This window comes from Aptenodytes patagonicus, chromosome 5 (assembly GCF_965638725.1).
Source record: "Aptenodytes patagonicus chromosome 5, bAptPat1.pri.cur, whole genome shotgun sequence".
In the NCBI taxonomy this organism is placed as follows: domain Eukaryota; kingdom Metazoa; phylum Chordata; class Aves; order Sphenisciformes; family Spheniscidae; genus Aptenodytes; species Aptenodytes patagonicus.
Genome location: NC_134953.1, coordinates 12,229,104 through 12,246,291, shown reverse-complemented (window position 1 = coordinate 12,246,291; position 17,188 = coordinate 12,229,104). Strand labels below are relative to the sequence as shown.

The window sequence follows — 17,188 nt, the reverse complement described above, 5'->3', positions numbered from 1 at the left end:
TCATGGTTAACGGCTGTTCCTTTTATGGAGCAAAGTAATTGTGTTGGTGCAAGAGAGGGGCTATGTCTTTGAAAAAAATATGTACTTAGCAGTTGCATATTATGCCTGGGCTCATCTCAACCCTAAATATTGGGCTGCTGCAGTAGCAATGGCCTTCCCACAGTTGTGAATTCACCTTAGCCAAGTTAATGTGGCCACAGTGAGCAGCACATCCCAGGCAGCATAGTAGTCTCCTCTCTGAAATTTCAAATTGTTGAAAACAAGGAGGCATGAGAGCACTGGAGTACAATTACAATAAATATGTTCTTAATGACAGAAGCGTAACTTAAAAATGACTGAACTGGTTTTTACTGAAACTTCTCACAGCTCAGCCAAAGGCAGATGAAGCACGTAAAAAAACAAAAATCAGCTTAAGTAGACTTAATGATTACAAAGCACTGAGCAAATGTAAGCAGGTTTTGTAAGCAGGGGTTCAAGGTGACCTTTGTGCACAATGCTACTTGCTCTTCCTTTAAGAGTACTTCAGATTCTTTCTCCCTTCCTCTTATCTTGCATCTTTTTTCCATCTGCTGTGGTTCCTGGAGTGTGACATCACTTACCAGCGTGTGGCCTACCTGGAATACGCATTTGTTTATTTTCAAAGTTTTAGTTTATTTGAAGTGACCGGTAGCATTAACCAGTTTAATTAGTAGGTAAGTCTAGAGTAATACAGGTCACACACATATCAAGAAAGGCATCTCCAGGCAGAAGTTAAAAAACACCGAGTTAGCTTGACCTCATACAATTTTTATGTCTAAAAGGCCAAAGATTAAACCAAATGTCATTTCTTGCATATAGTTTTAGTAATCATATACTTGATCCTGACAACTGAAATCGAGCACTGGCCTTAGGTTTCTAAGGGGTTTCTGTAGTCTGTGTACCAGTACAGAGAAGCTGTAGTGCCTCTGTTCATGCTAAGTCTTGTCAGAATTTTTGCATAAGAAACCACAGTTCTGAGGTCTAATCTCTTTGTTGGTGCTTTTTTAAAGCAGTTTAATGGTGTCTGAAACCACAGAAGGCATGGGAGGGGAGAACAGAACACGGGGCCTTTGGATTAGTTTATAGACAGCAGTGGCTTTAGAGTGTTTGCCTGCCTTTGGTTTATTCTCTGGGATAAGGTCTAAGATCTGGGATCTAAAAATCATTTAGGTACTCATGAAAATCCTCTGCAAGGACTTTTAGGTGAAAATGTGATGATTTTCTACTTGTAACTATCATTAAACCGGGTGGATTGAAAAGCGTTTAAGGAACTTAGGCATCTATATTTGAAAAGTCAATGAGATTTTAGTGCATGCTTGTAAATCCTGACCTAAGAAAATTTGAACCATGTCAATTTATAAGCTGAACTTACTCTGTACGATAAAAGGTATTAAAGATTTCACTTTCCTCATTGACACAACCAAATGAAAGCTGAATGTTAGAATCCCCCCAGATTCATTCCAAACTGGAAATAAAACACCCTTCACCTATAAAGGTGCATGTTTCTTTAGTAAAAATTGCCATTATATTGCCCATTGGAACTGAGACACAAAAAATTTATTTTGATTCAAAACTTGTTTCTTTTTTTGTACTCTGTATGATACTAAATCCCCAAACCTCATTTTTTCTTAATTTTATAAGCTTTTTAAAGTATGATCATGAGTTTACTCTCAACTTCCAAATCAACTTCCAACTTGGATATCCCATATATAGATAGGTGGGTGAGAGGGTATAGATATATAGATAGATACAAATACAAAAATTTTGGCAAGCACACATCACTGTTTACTGTACTGCTCAATTCTTCACAGATCATACCCCTGTAGATCCTGTCAGTTTTCCTTATTTTTATCTGTTATTCCTTGACTATTTCAGATTTTTCTTACTGCTTTTGCTGTTCTCAAGTAGCCTAAATGGAGCATTTCAAGATCAGTTTTGTATTCACAGCAAGTTTTCCCTTCTGTTAAAGGATCATCCAGAAAAAAACAGCAGAAAAGCAGTCGAGTTGTTATTGGTTGTAGCGAAGTTTAAACTCCATGGTGATGGCAGGTTAACCCAAGATGAAGGTATGATAGACATTCAGGCTCTTGGAAAACTTTGGTTGGGGGGGATCGTGCTCAGGATAGAGGTCCAGCATTAGCCAGAATCAAAGGCAATGACTGAAGAAATGGAATTAGGTTTCAAGTGACTATTCCAAGCAATCTTAATGATCTTTTTGCTTACTCACCAATATTTCTTTTGTCTCTTTTCATAATCCAAAGATCAAGACTGGGTTTTTTGTGGTTTTTTTCCTGCTGTGCAAAGAAAGAGTCCCCCTGATAGAGCTGCCCTTAATCTTGACAGACTTAATCTACCTCATTTTTCGCCTCCTTTCATTATCGGGGAGATCTTAGAGCCCTGAATCTGATACTCACCTTTAAAACAATTATAAGGAGCAGGTCAGGGAAGATGAGTCATTGCAATAGTTCTTTTCAGCTGTGGGTGCTAGTTTTTGTCCATTTGTCAAGATCTTTGTTGCTGCTTGTCTGCAGTCAAAGGCTTCCTGTCACTACTTGCTTTAGTATTGAGGGCAAACATGTCAGCTGGGCCTTGCGTTACCCACCAGCCACCCCTTTCGTAATTCAGCCTTGAGCTGCCATTTGCCTCCCCACACACTGCAGCAGCATGCACATGGCCAACTAAATTTCACTCTTACTGAAAATACCACTCTACTATCCACACCAAAGCAACACAAACATGTAAATATATACACATACGCAAGCATTTGTAATCGTGTAAATTTTCAGTAGGGTTGATATAATGACAATACACAAGCACATCAGTAAGCAGAACAATGTAAGAAATGGGCGAAAGGCAAACCAGAAAGGAAGGGAAATGGTCTGAACAAAAAAAGAAGCTGCCAACTTCAGCAGAACCTGACAGCAGCTTTACTTGAGAATAGAAAAGTTCCTCCTTTTACATGTGATGGGGCAGGAACATCTTCTACTAGGAAGTCCAGTCCTGTTCCCCCTGAACTTCTGTTTCCATACAGACAAAGGGGATCTAAGGCTTGGCTCCACAAATGTTAATCTTAAGAAGGTTAAGCTTATGTGAATGAAGTTCGAGGCAAACAAAAAATTCCAGTGTTTCCTCATTGGAAACAGCTGTGTAAAGGGAGAGATGCAACTGAACGTCTGTTCTAGGTTCTTTGAACAGGAACACTGGGCAGGACAGGTAAATATAGCATAATGGCAGCCTTATGCTTTGCACTTTCCAGTGAACACATACCAGAAGGATGGTCAAAAAAGGAATAATTTTCAGTAAATGGGCTTTGAAGTGTGGATTGTGATTCCCGCTGCTGTTGCAGCACTCCATCTGACCTTCAGCAAGTCTTTCGGTATTTAATCTTCCCTGTTGTGCAGCATGTGGGAGAGCTGAAAAGAGGACTGTTATTAAGGATTGGGAGGTGGCACGTTACTCTGAGGTGAACGCTATACAGCTGACATCAGCAGCAGATGGCTCTGAGGCCGTATGAAATGCAGTTGCACAAACCACATGAGCAGACGGCATATGAGAGCAATTCTGCCAGCTTTAACTAGTCTGGGCTTGGAAGAGAGAGCATTCGTGCAATGCAGCTAGGGGCCTAGAGCTATGCTGTTCCCTCAAGGCAAAGATACCTACCAGCGTATGTAAAGCAAGTTGACAAAGGTACCTTGAGGCAGGGTTGGCAAAGCATTGAAGTCAGCTTGGACCTGCATCCCTTTTGATGGTGAGCAGTAACAAAAGAAGTCCCTTAATCTTTCTAGGCTATTACATTTATTGTATTTACTTGCATGGTTGCCGTCACCTTTCCCAGTCTTGAAGTTGTTCGGTTTCTGTACACCTGGGAGGGAGTTAGCGCTGCCAACTTTTTCTATGGATAGGGATGGAATCCAGTGCATCTTGTCCAACGTGCACTGGAAATCTGCAGTAGAGCAGGTGATTGAATGCAGGATCCCCTGGTCATAGGTTAATGCTGTAGCAGATGGACTATTCATCTCCAAAGTTAAGCCCCCTGCTTCTCCCACATCTGTTGAGGTGCTTGCACTCTGTTTGTGTTTGAAGACAGTTTCGTTTTTCCTCTGGCCTGGACATGAAAGTAACTTTGAGCAGAAGGACTGGAATGTCTGCCCGTGGCAATCCGGAGCTACACAGAGTTGGTCTCTGAGGGCCAGTCTTGTTTGTATGGGAGCTTGATTAAAGATGAGTGATAAGTTCTGTTCAAGGGAATGAAAAGCCCTTGTCTGTGTTTAAAATCACTAGCAGAGTGTTCCTCCCTATCATGGTGCTGAGTAGCCAGAGCCCTGTTTGATTCGCACAGTAGAAGTAGCACTTGTGCGCTTCAGGGTTACAGTCTAATGGCAACCGTAGTAAGGGCTGGAGCTCCGTTAGTGGCAGAGAAGAGGTTTGAATGCAGTATCTGAATGCAAACTTCATATTGCTGTGAGAGGCAAAACTAAAATTCCATATCCAAGTGTTTCTAGGCAGGAAGGTTTAAAATTCTTTTCCTAAAACAATTCCTAAAGACTAGGGTGTTTGAATTGATACAGAGTGTGTGTTGCCAGCTCAAATCCGAAACCCATAACAAGATCCTGTTTTGGGTCTGAGCCCAGAAAAGAAAGCACCTGTGAATTTCAGGTAAAATCCTGGACTTCTGAAGAAGGTGTTATATGGCATTGTTTCCTTGGGTTTTTTTTAAGAAGATCTAAGTGTTTGAATTTAGCTGTTTCTCATTCTTGTGACTATTAAGACTCAAAACCTGTTGAATGTTACAACAACATAGAGAGACATGTCTGAACTCTCCCCTTTAGGGAACTCTAGGTCTGCTTGTTGCCTCAAGGATGTAGTGAAAGGAGCCAGCCGTGTGTGGAAAGGAACATGATTAAAACGTTATTTAAAAGAAAAATAGTTTATTAGGTGGGTCTGCATGCTTTGCCACTGCATATTCATGTCATGCTAACATATGAGGCTTTCTCTAAGAAGCAATTCTGAAGTGCATTCTTGTTTCTAAGCTAGCCTCCGTGCGTGGAGTTGTCTTCATTTGCTTGTACTTATGTGACTAGTCACTACTGACTCTCCCACAGGCAGCTTGTAGGGTCATGACCTTGCTCCTATTTAAAGTTTCAGTGGAGAAAGCCAACCACAGAAGGAGCTGTATGTAGTTTTTGGCAGAGTCTCAGGACTAGTGTGTACAGGAATCTTTTTTTCCCCATCCTGTTTTTACTTTTTACAGACTCAGATAGAAGTATAAATGTTTTTTTCCTAATGCTTGCGTGAAAAAGGCCCACAAAGGTTTAGAAAGCAGCTGGCTGGTCCAAAGTAACATCTTAGGGGAAGGGGAGTTGTAGTCAGGCCCCTGTGGTACAGTGATTCAGTGGGAAGATGCTGAGACACCACTTCTACTTCTTACTGGACTTCTGCAGTCTTCATTCTTCTCTGCTTATTATGCTTCATATGGCAATCTTTATATGGGTTAGTTCAGCTGTTCTGACTAAATTTGTGGTCTGTAATTAATTCTAAGCTAAGATTCTGGTCTTTTCTTGTCCTTCATGGCTTGGGTGGGCAAGATCTCAGCTGGGTCCCTTTAAATTTAAGAACAGGATCTGTGTTTGACCTTGACCAAGCTCAGTTGTTTGCTGGTGCTGTGACCCATACAATACATGTTTTTGTGAGACTGTTTCATTGCTTTGAAGAGCTAGCTTGAGCTCAGACCATCTATCTGCCAGATGCCAGCTCCTGAACCCGTTTCTCATGTGTGCTGAGGGCTGTGAAGAGCCTCTTTCTTGCGATCGTATCTCCTGTAAGATACTTGGTTGTGAAAGGGTATGGCAATAGGTCTGCTAGGTAAGGTACAAGAATTAGACCTCGTGACCTCTGCTTTCACCATGAGGCTGAGCATGTTGGTAAAGGAATTAGGCTGTGACAGGAGTTTCACAGACTGTAATTTCCTGCTCTGACAGTTTTGTATGCAAAGGATGAAGTATGTCCTCCTTGCAGTGGAGTATGGTGGAGCATTGATCTATTCAGATGCCTGCATCCTAGCCTTGAGCTACATATATCTTAGGGAGTATGAATTATTCAGTAAATTCAAAATGGGAGACTGTCCAAGAAGATGCTATGAGGAAAGAAGCGGAATTTGGATATATGCGGGGAAAAAGCATTATGGCTTTTGTTTCTTAAGCTGCATGCCTAGTCCCAGGTGGCCGTTGTCTCTCTTCTTTACTGAAAGACTGCCTCAGTTTCCCAGTTCAGTGAATTGCTTCTCAGAGAGCCACAAAATCCTTCCCGACACATCTCATTTTACCTTTTGCTTTGCAAATCAGCGTGTGATCCATGAGTGTGTCTAGGCCAGGAAACAATTAATAGCAAGAGAAAGTACTTCCTTGGCTTGCAGGCAGCTCCCAGCTTGCTCCTTTCCCCAGATTAGTGAGGATTTAGGAGGCACGCATTCTGTGTACGCTAAATCAGTTCTGCAGAAACCACCGCATACCTTCGTCCTGCTCTTATCTCTGAATTCCATGGACAGGCAATCTCAGCTGCTCAGTGCAGGCTGGCAGCTTTAGCTTGCCAGTAGGTACTGAAAGGCATGTAAGCGTGGAAATGACAGTGACACAACGGCTAAGATGTTATCTCCGTAGCAAAGCCAAAGGCAGTTTCCATGGAGATGGAGAAGCGCCAGGCCACTAGTGATGCAGCTGCTGTGTTGGACAGGATCAGTAGCCTTTTTATACAGAGGCTGCTCCAATAAAGCTTTTATGTGTTTGTGTGGCCATCGTTAGGTTGTATCCAGCTCTGGAACATAAAATGAGGGGTGAGGGGAAGATTTAAACTGACTGAAGTGGGTGCTGACCTAAAAAGAAAATGGGAAAAGAAGGGTCAAAATGTTGTAAGTCTTGGAGCAGCCACAAGTGACAGATGTATATGACAGCTTGAGTGCATTTGATATTCTGTGCATTTGATAATTCTGGTCAGTACTTTCCTGAGATATTGCGTGCCAACATTAATAGCTCCTAAAGTTCTTATTTCAAGTGGAAGAGTCAGATTCATGTCCCCAAGTCTTAACTCCTCTTCAAAATGTTCCTTCCGAATTGGATCCAAAATCAGAATGGGTCTCTTTCTCTACTGAGACTAGAAATTCCTAGGGACTTGGGGAAAGTGGATGATCTTGTGACTTCTGCATCTCAAGCACTAAAATGTCCTACGATTCACTTGGTCCCCCTTTTGGGTAAAAATCTCTCAATACCTCAGCACAGGTATGTGGAATCCATTTCGTACTCTTCCTGTAGGGTCTTACAACCTGTGCTTTCAGTTTGCTTATTGCTGGGACAGCAGGTACATCTCCAGGTTCCCACACTGGAAGTGCATGTTTTGCACTTCTGCTTTGATCTTTTACTAACCTGTGCTTTGTGGGTGCTGCAGCACATGAATAGGAATTGTGTGTAAAACTGCTCAATTAAAATAATCATTTGACCATTTTTACCCACACTTTTGGTGGTTTTAAACACTGGTTGCTTTCTTAGATGCTAAAATAGATTTATATTCTGTCTTTCAGGTGGTGCAGGGGACCGGGAAAAGATGCCTGTCAATCATGAGGCTTTCCTGCTCATGGCTAATTCCCAGAATGAAATGGAAGATTGGGTGAAAGCCATCCGACGGGTTATATGGGCTCCATTTGGTGGAGGTATTGCAAATAGCTCACATGCACATAAATTAAAACATTTGCCTCAAGGTAAAACATATTCTTGTGATACTAGGATATGTGTAACACTGCAAAATCACTGAGATGCCTAGATAAGCTCTTGATTGTCTGAAGTGTTTTGCAGGAAAGGGATTGGGTTGATTTGATTTTTTTTTTTTTTTTTTTTTTTGCCAGGGGATGGAAGGGAACGGGTGGGGAGGGCACATCCAGACTGTATAACTGACTCTCAGTCAGAAGTGGGTGGTAAACATAAACATATCGCTATTGTCAGTACTCAGTTTTTTACAGCTAATTATGATCTATTCTGTGGACCTTTCATATCCTTATATGAAAGGTCATAAAGGAGTGTGTCCAGTTTTCTCAATTTTCTAACAAAAGGGCAGATGCCCATCTTTAACCTCCGTACAGCCAGAGGCAGCAAAACTTTTCATCTAGCTAATGTAGGACCCAGCTGAGAAGACAAAGCTTCCACTGGCTTCAGTGGGGGTGTAGCCTGAGGAAGAACAACAGGGTCAGGCTGAGTGAACACCTGTAAGATAATACAGCTGTTGACAATTCCTGTAGTTAAAATGAACAAAAAATCCAGACTCTCAGTGTTGATATTATAGCACAATCTTCAAATTCTCAAGTCAGTAGATTAGATAGGAGGTGTTTTTGTGGTTTAGCATAGAAGAAGGTTTCACAGATGTTTTCTTCTGGGTTCACTGTTGGTGACAGCAGCTACTGGCTTGGTACTGGACAGTCTATGCTTTGAAGTGACTTGTGTGCTACTGATGGAGTTCATGCAAATAGTGGTATCGTATGCAGATAGTGCTATTGACCTCTTTTGAGAGGTACAGATAAAAAAGTGCCAGATAAGGCTTAGGTAATACAATTACTTTTGCTGAAATGAAGTTACTAGTTTTCCTGGATCTAGGGGGGAAAAAAGTGACCTTGATGCAATTGAGGGAGGCTCAAATACCACAAGGTCATTAAGAAGACCCAGTGTTTTGTTAGTAATTTTTATCTTGGGTTTTTTTTTTTCTTTTAAGTGACTCTTACAATTTTGAGTTTCTGTGTAGCAGCATTTGGTTTGTCTGGAAGAGATACAATCTCTGCTGATGATGTAATTTTTTCCTAGGTCCTTCTTTCACTTAGAAAGGGTGTATGTACAAAAAGCAGCTTGTACCTGATTCTGAGAGGTTGCATGTGATGCTGTTGTGCTGTGGGCAGAACAAGCCCATTTCACTAGTAGAAACTGATCTACAATGATTTCTCCTCAAACATGAGTATACGTGCTTGTTTTGCTTTCCTTCTGAAGGCCAGTACACAGTGAAGGGTCTTTTAGACTCTGAGCTCAGTACAGGTCCCTGCAGCTCCTCCATCAGAAGTCTCAGAATCTCAGAGATGGTATTTCTGTGGCCATTTGTAGTGGCCTTATAGTGTGTATTTTACAGCTTGGCTTTGTGTATCAAATAAATACTGTGAGGAAAAAGGAGACATTCAGTCATTACAAATGGTACACGTTCCAGTAACAGCCTCCTTCTTTAGGGCACTGCTGGTATCAGTGCAAATTTGGCTTCTTTTTTGTTAGTGTTAATGTTTTGTCAGTCTCTTGGAATAGTTCCAGAGCAAGCATCTTTTTTTAAGTACTAAAATAATAAATAATTAAAAATCCTAAGATTTTAAAAACAAAAACATGAGGATGGCATAAAGGTAGGGATGGATTTCTTTTTTGTTTGTTTGTTTGTTTGTGGGGGCAGTATTGTCCTAATTAATCTGCTCTTTTTCTCTACCTCTAAACTTCTCTGCAAAGCTATCGGATAACATTTGGTTTTTCCTTTAAATGAGGCAGATATTTTTATTCTTCCATTTGATTCCAGGAACTGGGGCTTTATGAGATATCAAAAAACATAGAATGAAATCATGAGAATGTGGGAGCAGGGCAGCACAGGGGGGAATACAGCAGTGCAGGGGGGAATACAGCAGCTGCTGTTTGTTGCTATTTTCACATACTGCAGATTTGATCTGGTTCCATCAATGTTAGTGTAAAGGCCGCTTCGGCTGTTGGTGAGGGCTGCCTTAAGCCCTGTAGAAGAGAAGCACTGCTGTTTGCCGAGTTGGAAAGAATTGCAGTTGTGTATTGATGTTTTTCCTCTATCTGTGGATGAAAACTATCCATGAACATGGGTACATCCTGGGCGGTCAGCCTGGCCTGAGCTCTCTGCCCTAATACTCAAATGCATCAGTCTAAAGCTGGCTTAGCTATGTCTGCTTTGTAGTCTAAGCTGCAGGAACAGATTCTTATGCTATGGTTTCATCGCTTCTCTGAGCTGACTGAAGTGCTAGCTTGCTGTCAGGAGTGGTCTCTTCCCACCTTGCAACCATGTGTTCCCACCAGGTTTCATTCTGCTAAATCTAGTGGTTATGCAGCTGTGCAGTAGGAAATGACCTGGCAGGAAAAAAAAAGGGGAGAGGATTAGTTTGTAGGTGGATTGGCTCTTTGGCCCTGCTAACCATGCAGCTGCAGGACTAGTAGTTCCAACACAATGAGGACAGTGGGGAGAGATGATGGAGTGAAGGAGAGATGATGGGGTGGAAGAGGGCACGCTTGTTCATTCTGACTGCAACCCACACATAAACTGGCTTAAAGAAACTATGGAGCTGCATCCTCAGACTCTTTGCACTTCACAGAGTATTTCTAGGAATGTCAATAACTAGGAAATAGTTAAGATGTTCAAACCGTTGTTTACAAATGGTTTTAGCCAGTTTGGGGAAATGATCAAACCTACTCCTCCATCAGAATCGGAGCAGGGCAATTTCCCTGAGTGAAATCCCAGCTTAGCTCAAATGTGGGAGGACAGTAAACATAGCTGTCTCTGTGTTTTAATTGAATAATTTGGACTCTGTTTTGTTACCACCACTAATTTGAGAGCCAAGTCTTATCTATCGACACTTTTTAATATATGAAGCTAAAGGGATGGAGAGAGGAATTAAAAAGCAGACTTCATTATTAATATGTAAATATCCAGCCCTGGAGAAGGTTGATATGGTGTAAAAATGAATTATGCCAAGATAAAAGGGGAGGCTTAGCCACACTTTAGTTTTTGCTGATGTATTGAAGAAACATAAATCAAAAAGGTTGAGGGTGTCTTCTTACGTGTTGATGCGGGCACATGAACTGTGTTTAAAGGTGAACAGCAAAGGCTTCTTAAAATAAAACAAAACTCCCCAAAGCTGCTGAGGATCCCAAATTATTAATAGGAGACACATTCAGGCTTAAAAGCCATATGGAACGTGTGCTTTGAAATACTCTTCAAATACGGCCTTAAAATAAAATCCTAAAGTTCCCAAGTCTTTTGAAGAAGAGCTGTCTTGTTTATGGGGAAAATAATTTCTAACAAATTTCCCTGAGTTTCAGGTTCCTGAATTCTTGAGTCTAGTCCATCTCATTCAGAGCAGAAGATTTTGTAAACTGAGATTTGAGAGTACTCTCTCTGTTTTGATTATGTCTTTAAGAATAAAGTTTGTCACAGTGGCTTGATAAAAGTGAGTTTTGGAGCATATTCTGACAGAAGGTGATTAAAACTGTTCCCTATGATCCTTCTTATCTCCATGAGGAACAAAATTTGCTCTGAGTTTACACCATTAAAAGTTTATCTGGAGAGTCCTTCTGTGCCCTACAGTCATGCTGTTCCGCAGCTGCTCTTTAATATGGAGTGCTTGTAGTAGCACCGTAGTGCTAAATGCAAAGGGTTCATGGCCATAGGCTTGGGTGAGAGTGAGCCTGCCAGTGTCCTCTGAAGGTGGATGCATTGAAAGTGTTTAGTGAGTTGGGGGAGAGGAGGTCATTCTTCACTCTGTACATGTACCATGGGGTTGTACTCCTAGTCTGAAGAAATACAGCTACTTTAAGGAAATACCTTTCCATCTGCTCACCTCTCAGTTGGCGTGCCTTCCTCATTTTTGTCTTGCATCAGATGTAAAACATGTGTCTAGAACTGAATTTTGGGCCATGAGGTACAAAACCTGAGTTTTTTGGTGCCTGAGTTGAAAGCCGAGTGGCATAACTCTCACAGCTCAGCACGCGACCAGCACTGCATGGGGACAGAATCATTCTGTGTTAATCTTGTGTTATGTTTGTGTTTGTTTTCTTCTGTTTACATATTCTTTCTTGCCATAAGCAGTTCCTTGCTCCTCTGCCAGAAATGCATGTCACAGCCCCTTTCTTTCTCCATTACTTTATCCTAATTTCTCCTCCTCCTCATCCCAAGCTTTCATCAGTTCCTTGTGACGGAGGGGAGGTGAAGCAGTTGGAAGGGATATGCTTCCCTTGGGCAAACACAGAGAGCTTTACCCTGTGACAAAGTAATTGTGCTGCAAGAACTCCACGAGTGGTTTCTCCATTCAGGAGGAATAGTCACTTTTTAACTGGTGGGCTCTGAAGGAAGTGTCCACTGAGGCAGCCACTCTACTATTATTAATTCCAGTCCTCTTCTCCATATAGATAAACCATGATGTGTGGATTCTTTCTTCTTCTGCCAGCAAAACAGTGCAGAGAATGTTTTTGCTGGCAACCAGGGCCCTGTGCAGACCATGTCTTGTATTAGGGGAGAGCTGCAAACTGGGAGACAAGTCTCTGAGGTGTAATTTAATACCTGGCTCAATGTCATTATGGGTAATGGAAGAACAGCCCTATATTGGCTTAATTAGGAATCCTGTTTTAGATGAGTAAATGTCTTTCAGATAACATCTGCATGAGAGCAAAACATGACTGTTTTGAAGGGTCAGATATTGGTATTAGATGCAAGTCCACTAGGATGCCAGGCTGTTTAGGAGCTAGGATATGATGTTAAGTCTTGAGAGGCTGAGGTTTAATTTATCCACCTGTAAAATGGGGGTTTTCCAGTAAGAGCATCATGAGCATAGAACCATGTCAGTGAATTTAAGATGCTAAGGTACCACAGTAATGAAGAAGAGGGAGGTGGCTTCTGTTATTGGCCCAGTGTGAAGACAGAGAGGAGGTTTCTGCTCCTTGTCTTACTAGAGGGCTCCCCCAGAGTGACAGTCTCAAGTTAGGTTTCCTGGCTGGGCCAAGAGGAGCCCCTTCACTAGGTAGCAGGGTGGGCTTCCCTTGTGCAGGCTCCCACAGGTGTGTGGGGAGTGATGCTGGGTGTTTGTTGTGCCCGATATGTGCCATTATCTCTGCACAGAGACAGCTGGCGCCTGATGCAGCTTATCAGTGTTTGCTCTTCAGTGTTGTCTCATGCTGGGAGATGGGCCCAACCAAGGGAAGAGGAAGAGAAATATGATGGGGGTTATGAGTTCAGATATCTGCCCAGGATTAGGGGACACAGGAATCATCTGCAAGGAGGTGCTGGTTAGCCTTACCCCAGGCAAAGGTATCGCAAGCAGAGGGTATGCTTGTGGATATAGAAACTGAGACACAGAGTAGAACTAAAGTAAGTTGGGAGTGGATCTTCCTGCCAAAACTGCTTACGACAGCAAGAGTTTTAAGAGATAGTTTTTCTAACTTATCTCTGTCAGATATATCTGGGGCTTCTATTAGTGCTTTATGACCAAGATATTTTGCCATTATGACGCAGCCTTGAGGTAGGAAAAGGCTATTGTCCTCATTTTTTGTAAAGGAGGAATCCAAGGTATTGAGCAATCAAGTAACTTGCCTGAGGTCACAATGACTAACTGTAAAAGAGCCACTCTGAAGGCATTGTTCAGCAAGTCAAATAGAAGGATCGCAACCTTGGACCTCAGGAGAGCAGTCTTTGGCCTTCTCGGGATATGCTTGGAAGAATCCCATGGGATATGGTCCTGGAGAGAAAAGGGGTCCAGGATATCTCACTGATTTTCAAGGATTACTTCCTCCATGCTCAAGAACAGTCCTTCCCCATGTGCAGGAAACCCTGCAAAGGTGGCAGGCCTGCATGGATGAACAAGGAGCTCCTGACAAAGCTCATACCTAAAAAGGAAGCATAAAAGAAGTGGAAGCAGGGACACGTGACCTAAGAGGAATATAGAGAAACTGTCTGAACATGCAGGAATGCACTTAGGAAAGCTAAAGCCCACCTGGAGTTGAATCTGGTGGGGGCTGTGAAGGGCAGCAAGAAAGGCTTCTTCAGGCATATCAACAACAACATGAAGACCGGGGAAAATATGGGCACACTATTGAAAGAGGCAGGTGACCTGATGACAAAGGGCATAAAAAAGGTCAAGGTACTTAATGCCTTCTTCACCTCAGACTTTATTGGTAAGGTATGTCTGCATCATTCCCTAGCCCCTGAAGCCAATGGGAAAGCCTGGAGCGAGGAGTACTTCTCCTTAGTAGAGGATGATCAGGTTAGGGAACATTTAAAGAAAATGGATATACCCAAGTCCATGGGACCTGATGGGATGCATCCACAAGTGCTGAGGGAGCTGGCCAATGTGTGAGGCCACTCTTGATAATCTTTGAAAAGACATGGTGATTGGGGGAGGTCCCTGTAGACTCCTATCTTCAAGAAGGGCAAGAAAGTAGGACCTAGAGAACTACAGTCTGGTCAGCCTCACCTCTGTTGCTGGGAAGGTGATGGAGCAAACAAACCCAGAAATCATTTCCAAACATACTAAGGTCAAAAAGATGACTGGTAGTAGTCAGCGTGGATTTATGAAGGGGAAGTCACCCTTGACCAACCTGATAGCCTTCTATGATGAAATGGTGGATGAGGGAACAGCAGTGATTACTGTTTGTCTTGATTTTAGCAAGGCTTTCAGCATTGTCTCCTGTAATATCCTCATTTACAAATTCATAAAGTATAGACTAGATAAATAGACAGTAAAGTGTATTGAAAACTGGCTGAACTGCTGTGCTCAAAGGACTGTGATCATCAGTCCAAAGTCCATCTGAAGGCCAGTCATTAGTGGTACACCCTAGGGGCTGATACTGGAGCCAGTACTGTTTAACAGCTTCACTGATGACCTGGATAATGGGAGTAATGGTTGGTGCATCAGATGGTTGTGCCGTCATTCAGAGGGACCTCAACAGGCTGGACAAATGAGTGGACAGGAACCCCGTGAAGTTCAACAGAGAGTAATGCAAAGTCCTGCACCTGGGGATGAATAAACCTAGGGAACGGTACATGCTAGGAGCTGACTGGCTGGAAAGCAGCTTTGCAGAGAAGCACCTGGGATGCTGTTGGACAAGTTGAACATGAGCCAGCAATGCACCCTTGTGGCAAAGAATGCCAACAAATTCCTGGGCTGCGTTAGGAAGAGCATTGCCAGCAGGTTGAAAGAGGTGAGCTTTCCCCTCAGCACTAGTAAGACCACAGCTGGAGTGCTTTGTCCAATGCTGGGCTCCCCAAAACAAGAAGGACATGGGCTTACTGGAATGAGTCCAGTGAAAGGCCACTAAGATGATTAAAGGGTTGTGGCAAGTGAAATACTAAGAGAAGCTGAGAAGGCTGGGATTGTTTATCCTGGAGAAGAGAAGGTTCAGAGTGGATCTTATCAGTGTGTATAAATACTTGATGGAAGGGTGTAAAACTAAAAGCAAAACTAAAGCATGTCAAGGGCAAAAGGTGTTCCTTACTGACTTTTGAAGATCCTACCTTTAGAAGTCAGATGGCTGCTCCACTTCCATATAAAATTCATAACTTTCACTTCTCTTTAGTTCACTCCTTGTGTGTATTTCACCTTTAAAGCTGCTGGCTAAAGGCTTTAAATGACATTCAGTACCAGTGCCGAAGCTTATCTGGGGTCTGAGAGGAGACCATGCAGTAGCCTGGTCATCACAGAACAGAAATGGGTCTTCTTGGAGTACTGTGTCAGGGCTTGTCAGAGGGGCAAGTCCCCCGCTACTGGTTTCAAAACCCCCAGGCAGCAGCACGAGTTCTGCACTTCAGTGCCATATCTCCAGCTGTCATTAACCAGCTTAGTTCCAGTGGCTTCTGAAGGATGATGCAGTCTGGCATCGGGAATTTGTAGCACTTTGTTAACATTGACAGTCCTGGGCACCAAAGAGCAGGCATCCAGAGCTGGGGAATGACAGACAGCTGAGCAAGAATCCCCAGTGCCTCTGCTCAACCAAGTAGCAGATAGAGGAAAAACTACAAATAGAAATTACTTCTGTTATATTTGCAGGTGAGCAGGGTAAAGCTTTCCATGAGGTTTGCTTGATGAAATGCTTTTTTGGTTGGGAAATGCTGATTTGATAAAATGAAATGTCACATGGGAATGTGGATTTGGATGAAACTTGTGCTAGGAAAGGTTTTTCAAGCTCAGGGTAGAATTTTTAATACAAGCTCTGCCCTAAATTGGTCTTGTACTCCAGAAGTTGTGCTAAGCAATTAAGATGTAAAATCTATCCAACTTAAGCCCTTTCCTCAAAAAAAAAAAGACTTTGAAAAGGGTCTTGGAAAAGAGAAGATTGCAGGAAGGTCTGATGGATAAAATTACAAATGTCAAGAGGATTTGAACAGTGCACAGTCATGAGGTTTAAACGAAGAAATAAAAGTGTTTTATGCAGTGCACAATTAAATTATGAAACTCATTGTCACAAGATGTTGTGGAAACAAAAATAATAAAAGAATTCAAAATAGAATTAGATGGATTCATAGAAGATAAGTCCACTTGGGCTATCAAGGAAGAAGTTCTGGAGGGAGTCCTTAGCTTCATATACCTTATATTGCTAAGAGCAATCCAGCTTTAGTTAAAATACGGTGGGGCTTGTGTTTGCTTCGGTAACAGATTGTTTTCCTCTTCTCTTCAGCTAGTAAGTGCTATGGAGAGGTGATACAGCTGTGCATTTGTTACAGTGTTGGTGGCTACTGCCTGTAGCGCATAGTGTGACCAGTACCACCTCCTACACTGATGGTTTCTCAGTGAGACCATTCCTGTAATCATTAGATTCATGCTTGATGTTTGAAAGCTGACAGTCTTTAAAACACTGATGGTTCTCACTGCGCGTCCTGGCAGTATATGATTAATGGGACAAACATGTTCCTGTGGTGTTTCTCAGCTTGCAGGCAAGTATTTTAATTTCTCTGTATTAGTCCTTTGATGAATGTTATAAGGATATGTGCTTACTGAAGGGTAATGGTAGCCTGCTCCTTGCAAGTTGCAATTTTAACCATTTAGGAGCTGAGAACAAAGAAATTCACCCTGTCTCTCTTTTCCTATTTCCTTTCTAAAGGTTACCCTTCTACCCCCCACAGTTGCTCCTTTTTTCTTCTCCTCCATCATCACGTAATCGGTCTTGCAATTTCCCCTTCCTACCTTCCGAGTTACACATCAGGGAAGGGAACGTTCAGCCCTTGACCTCTTCTAGAAGTGTTCCTGAAAAGCTAGCAGATATACTGAAATTTTTTATCCATTTCACAAATTGGAGCTACATGCCATCCCCTCCCCAAACACAGCCAGTCAGTCTCAGCTGTTGCTAGAACTTGGACCATGACCTTTATGCTTGGGTGGTGAAGGTAT

At 42.4% G+C, this 17,188-nt stretch overlaps 1 protein-coding gene across 1 annotated transcript in view; it reads left to right on the top strand.

The window, feature by feature from the left end:
* Positions 1–17,188, top strand: part of ARHGAP22 (Rho GTPase activating protein 22) — a 145,260-nt gene that overhangs the window by 94,261 nt on the left and 33,811 nt on the right. The window contains exon 4 of the mRNA XM_076338682.1: positions 7,589–7,717. Within this exon, the coding sequence (XP_076194797.1) occupies positions 7,589–7,717 (129 nt within the window). The remainder of the gene's footprint in view (positions 1–7,588; positions 7,718–17,188) is intronic.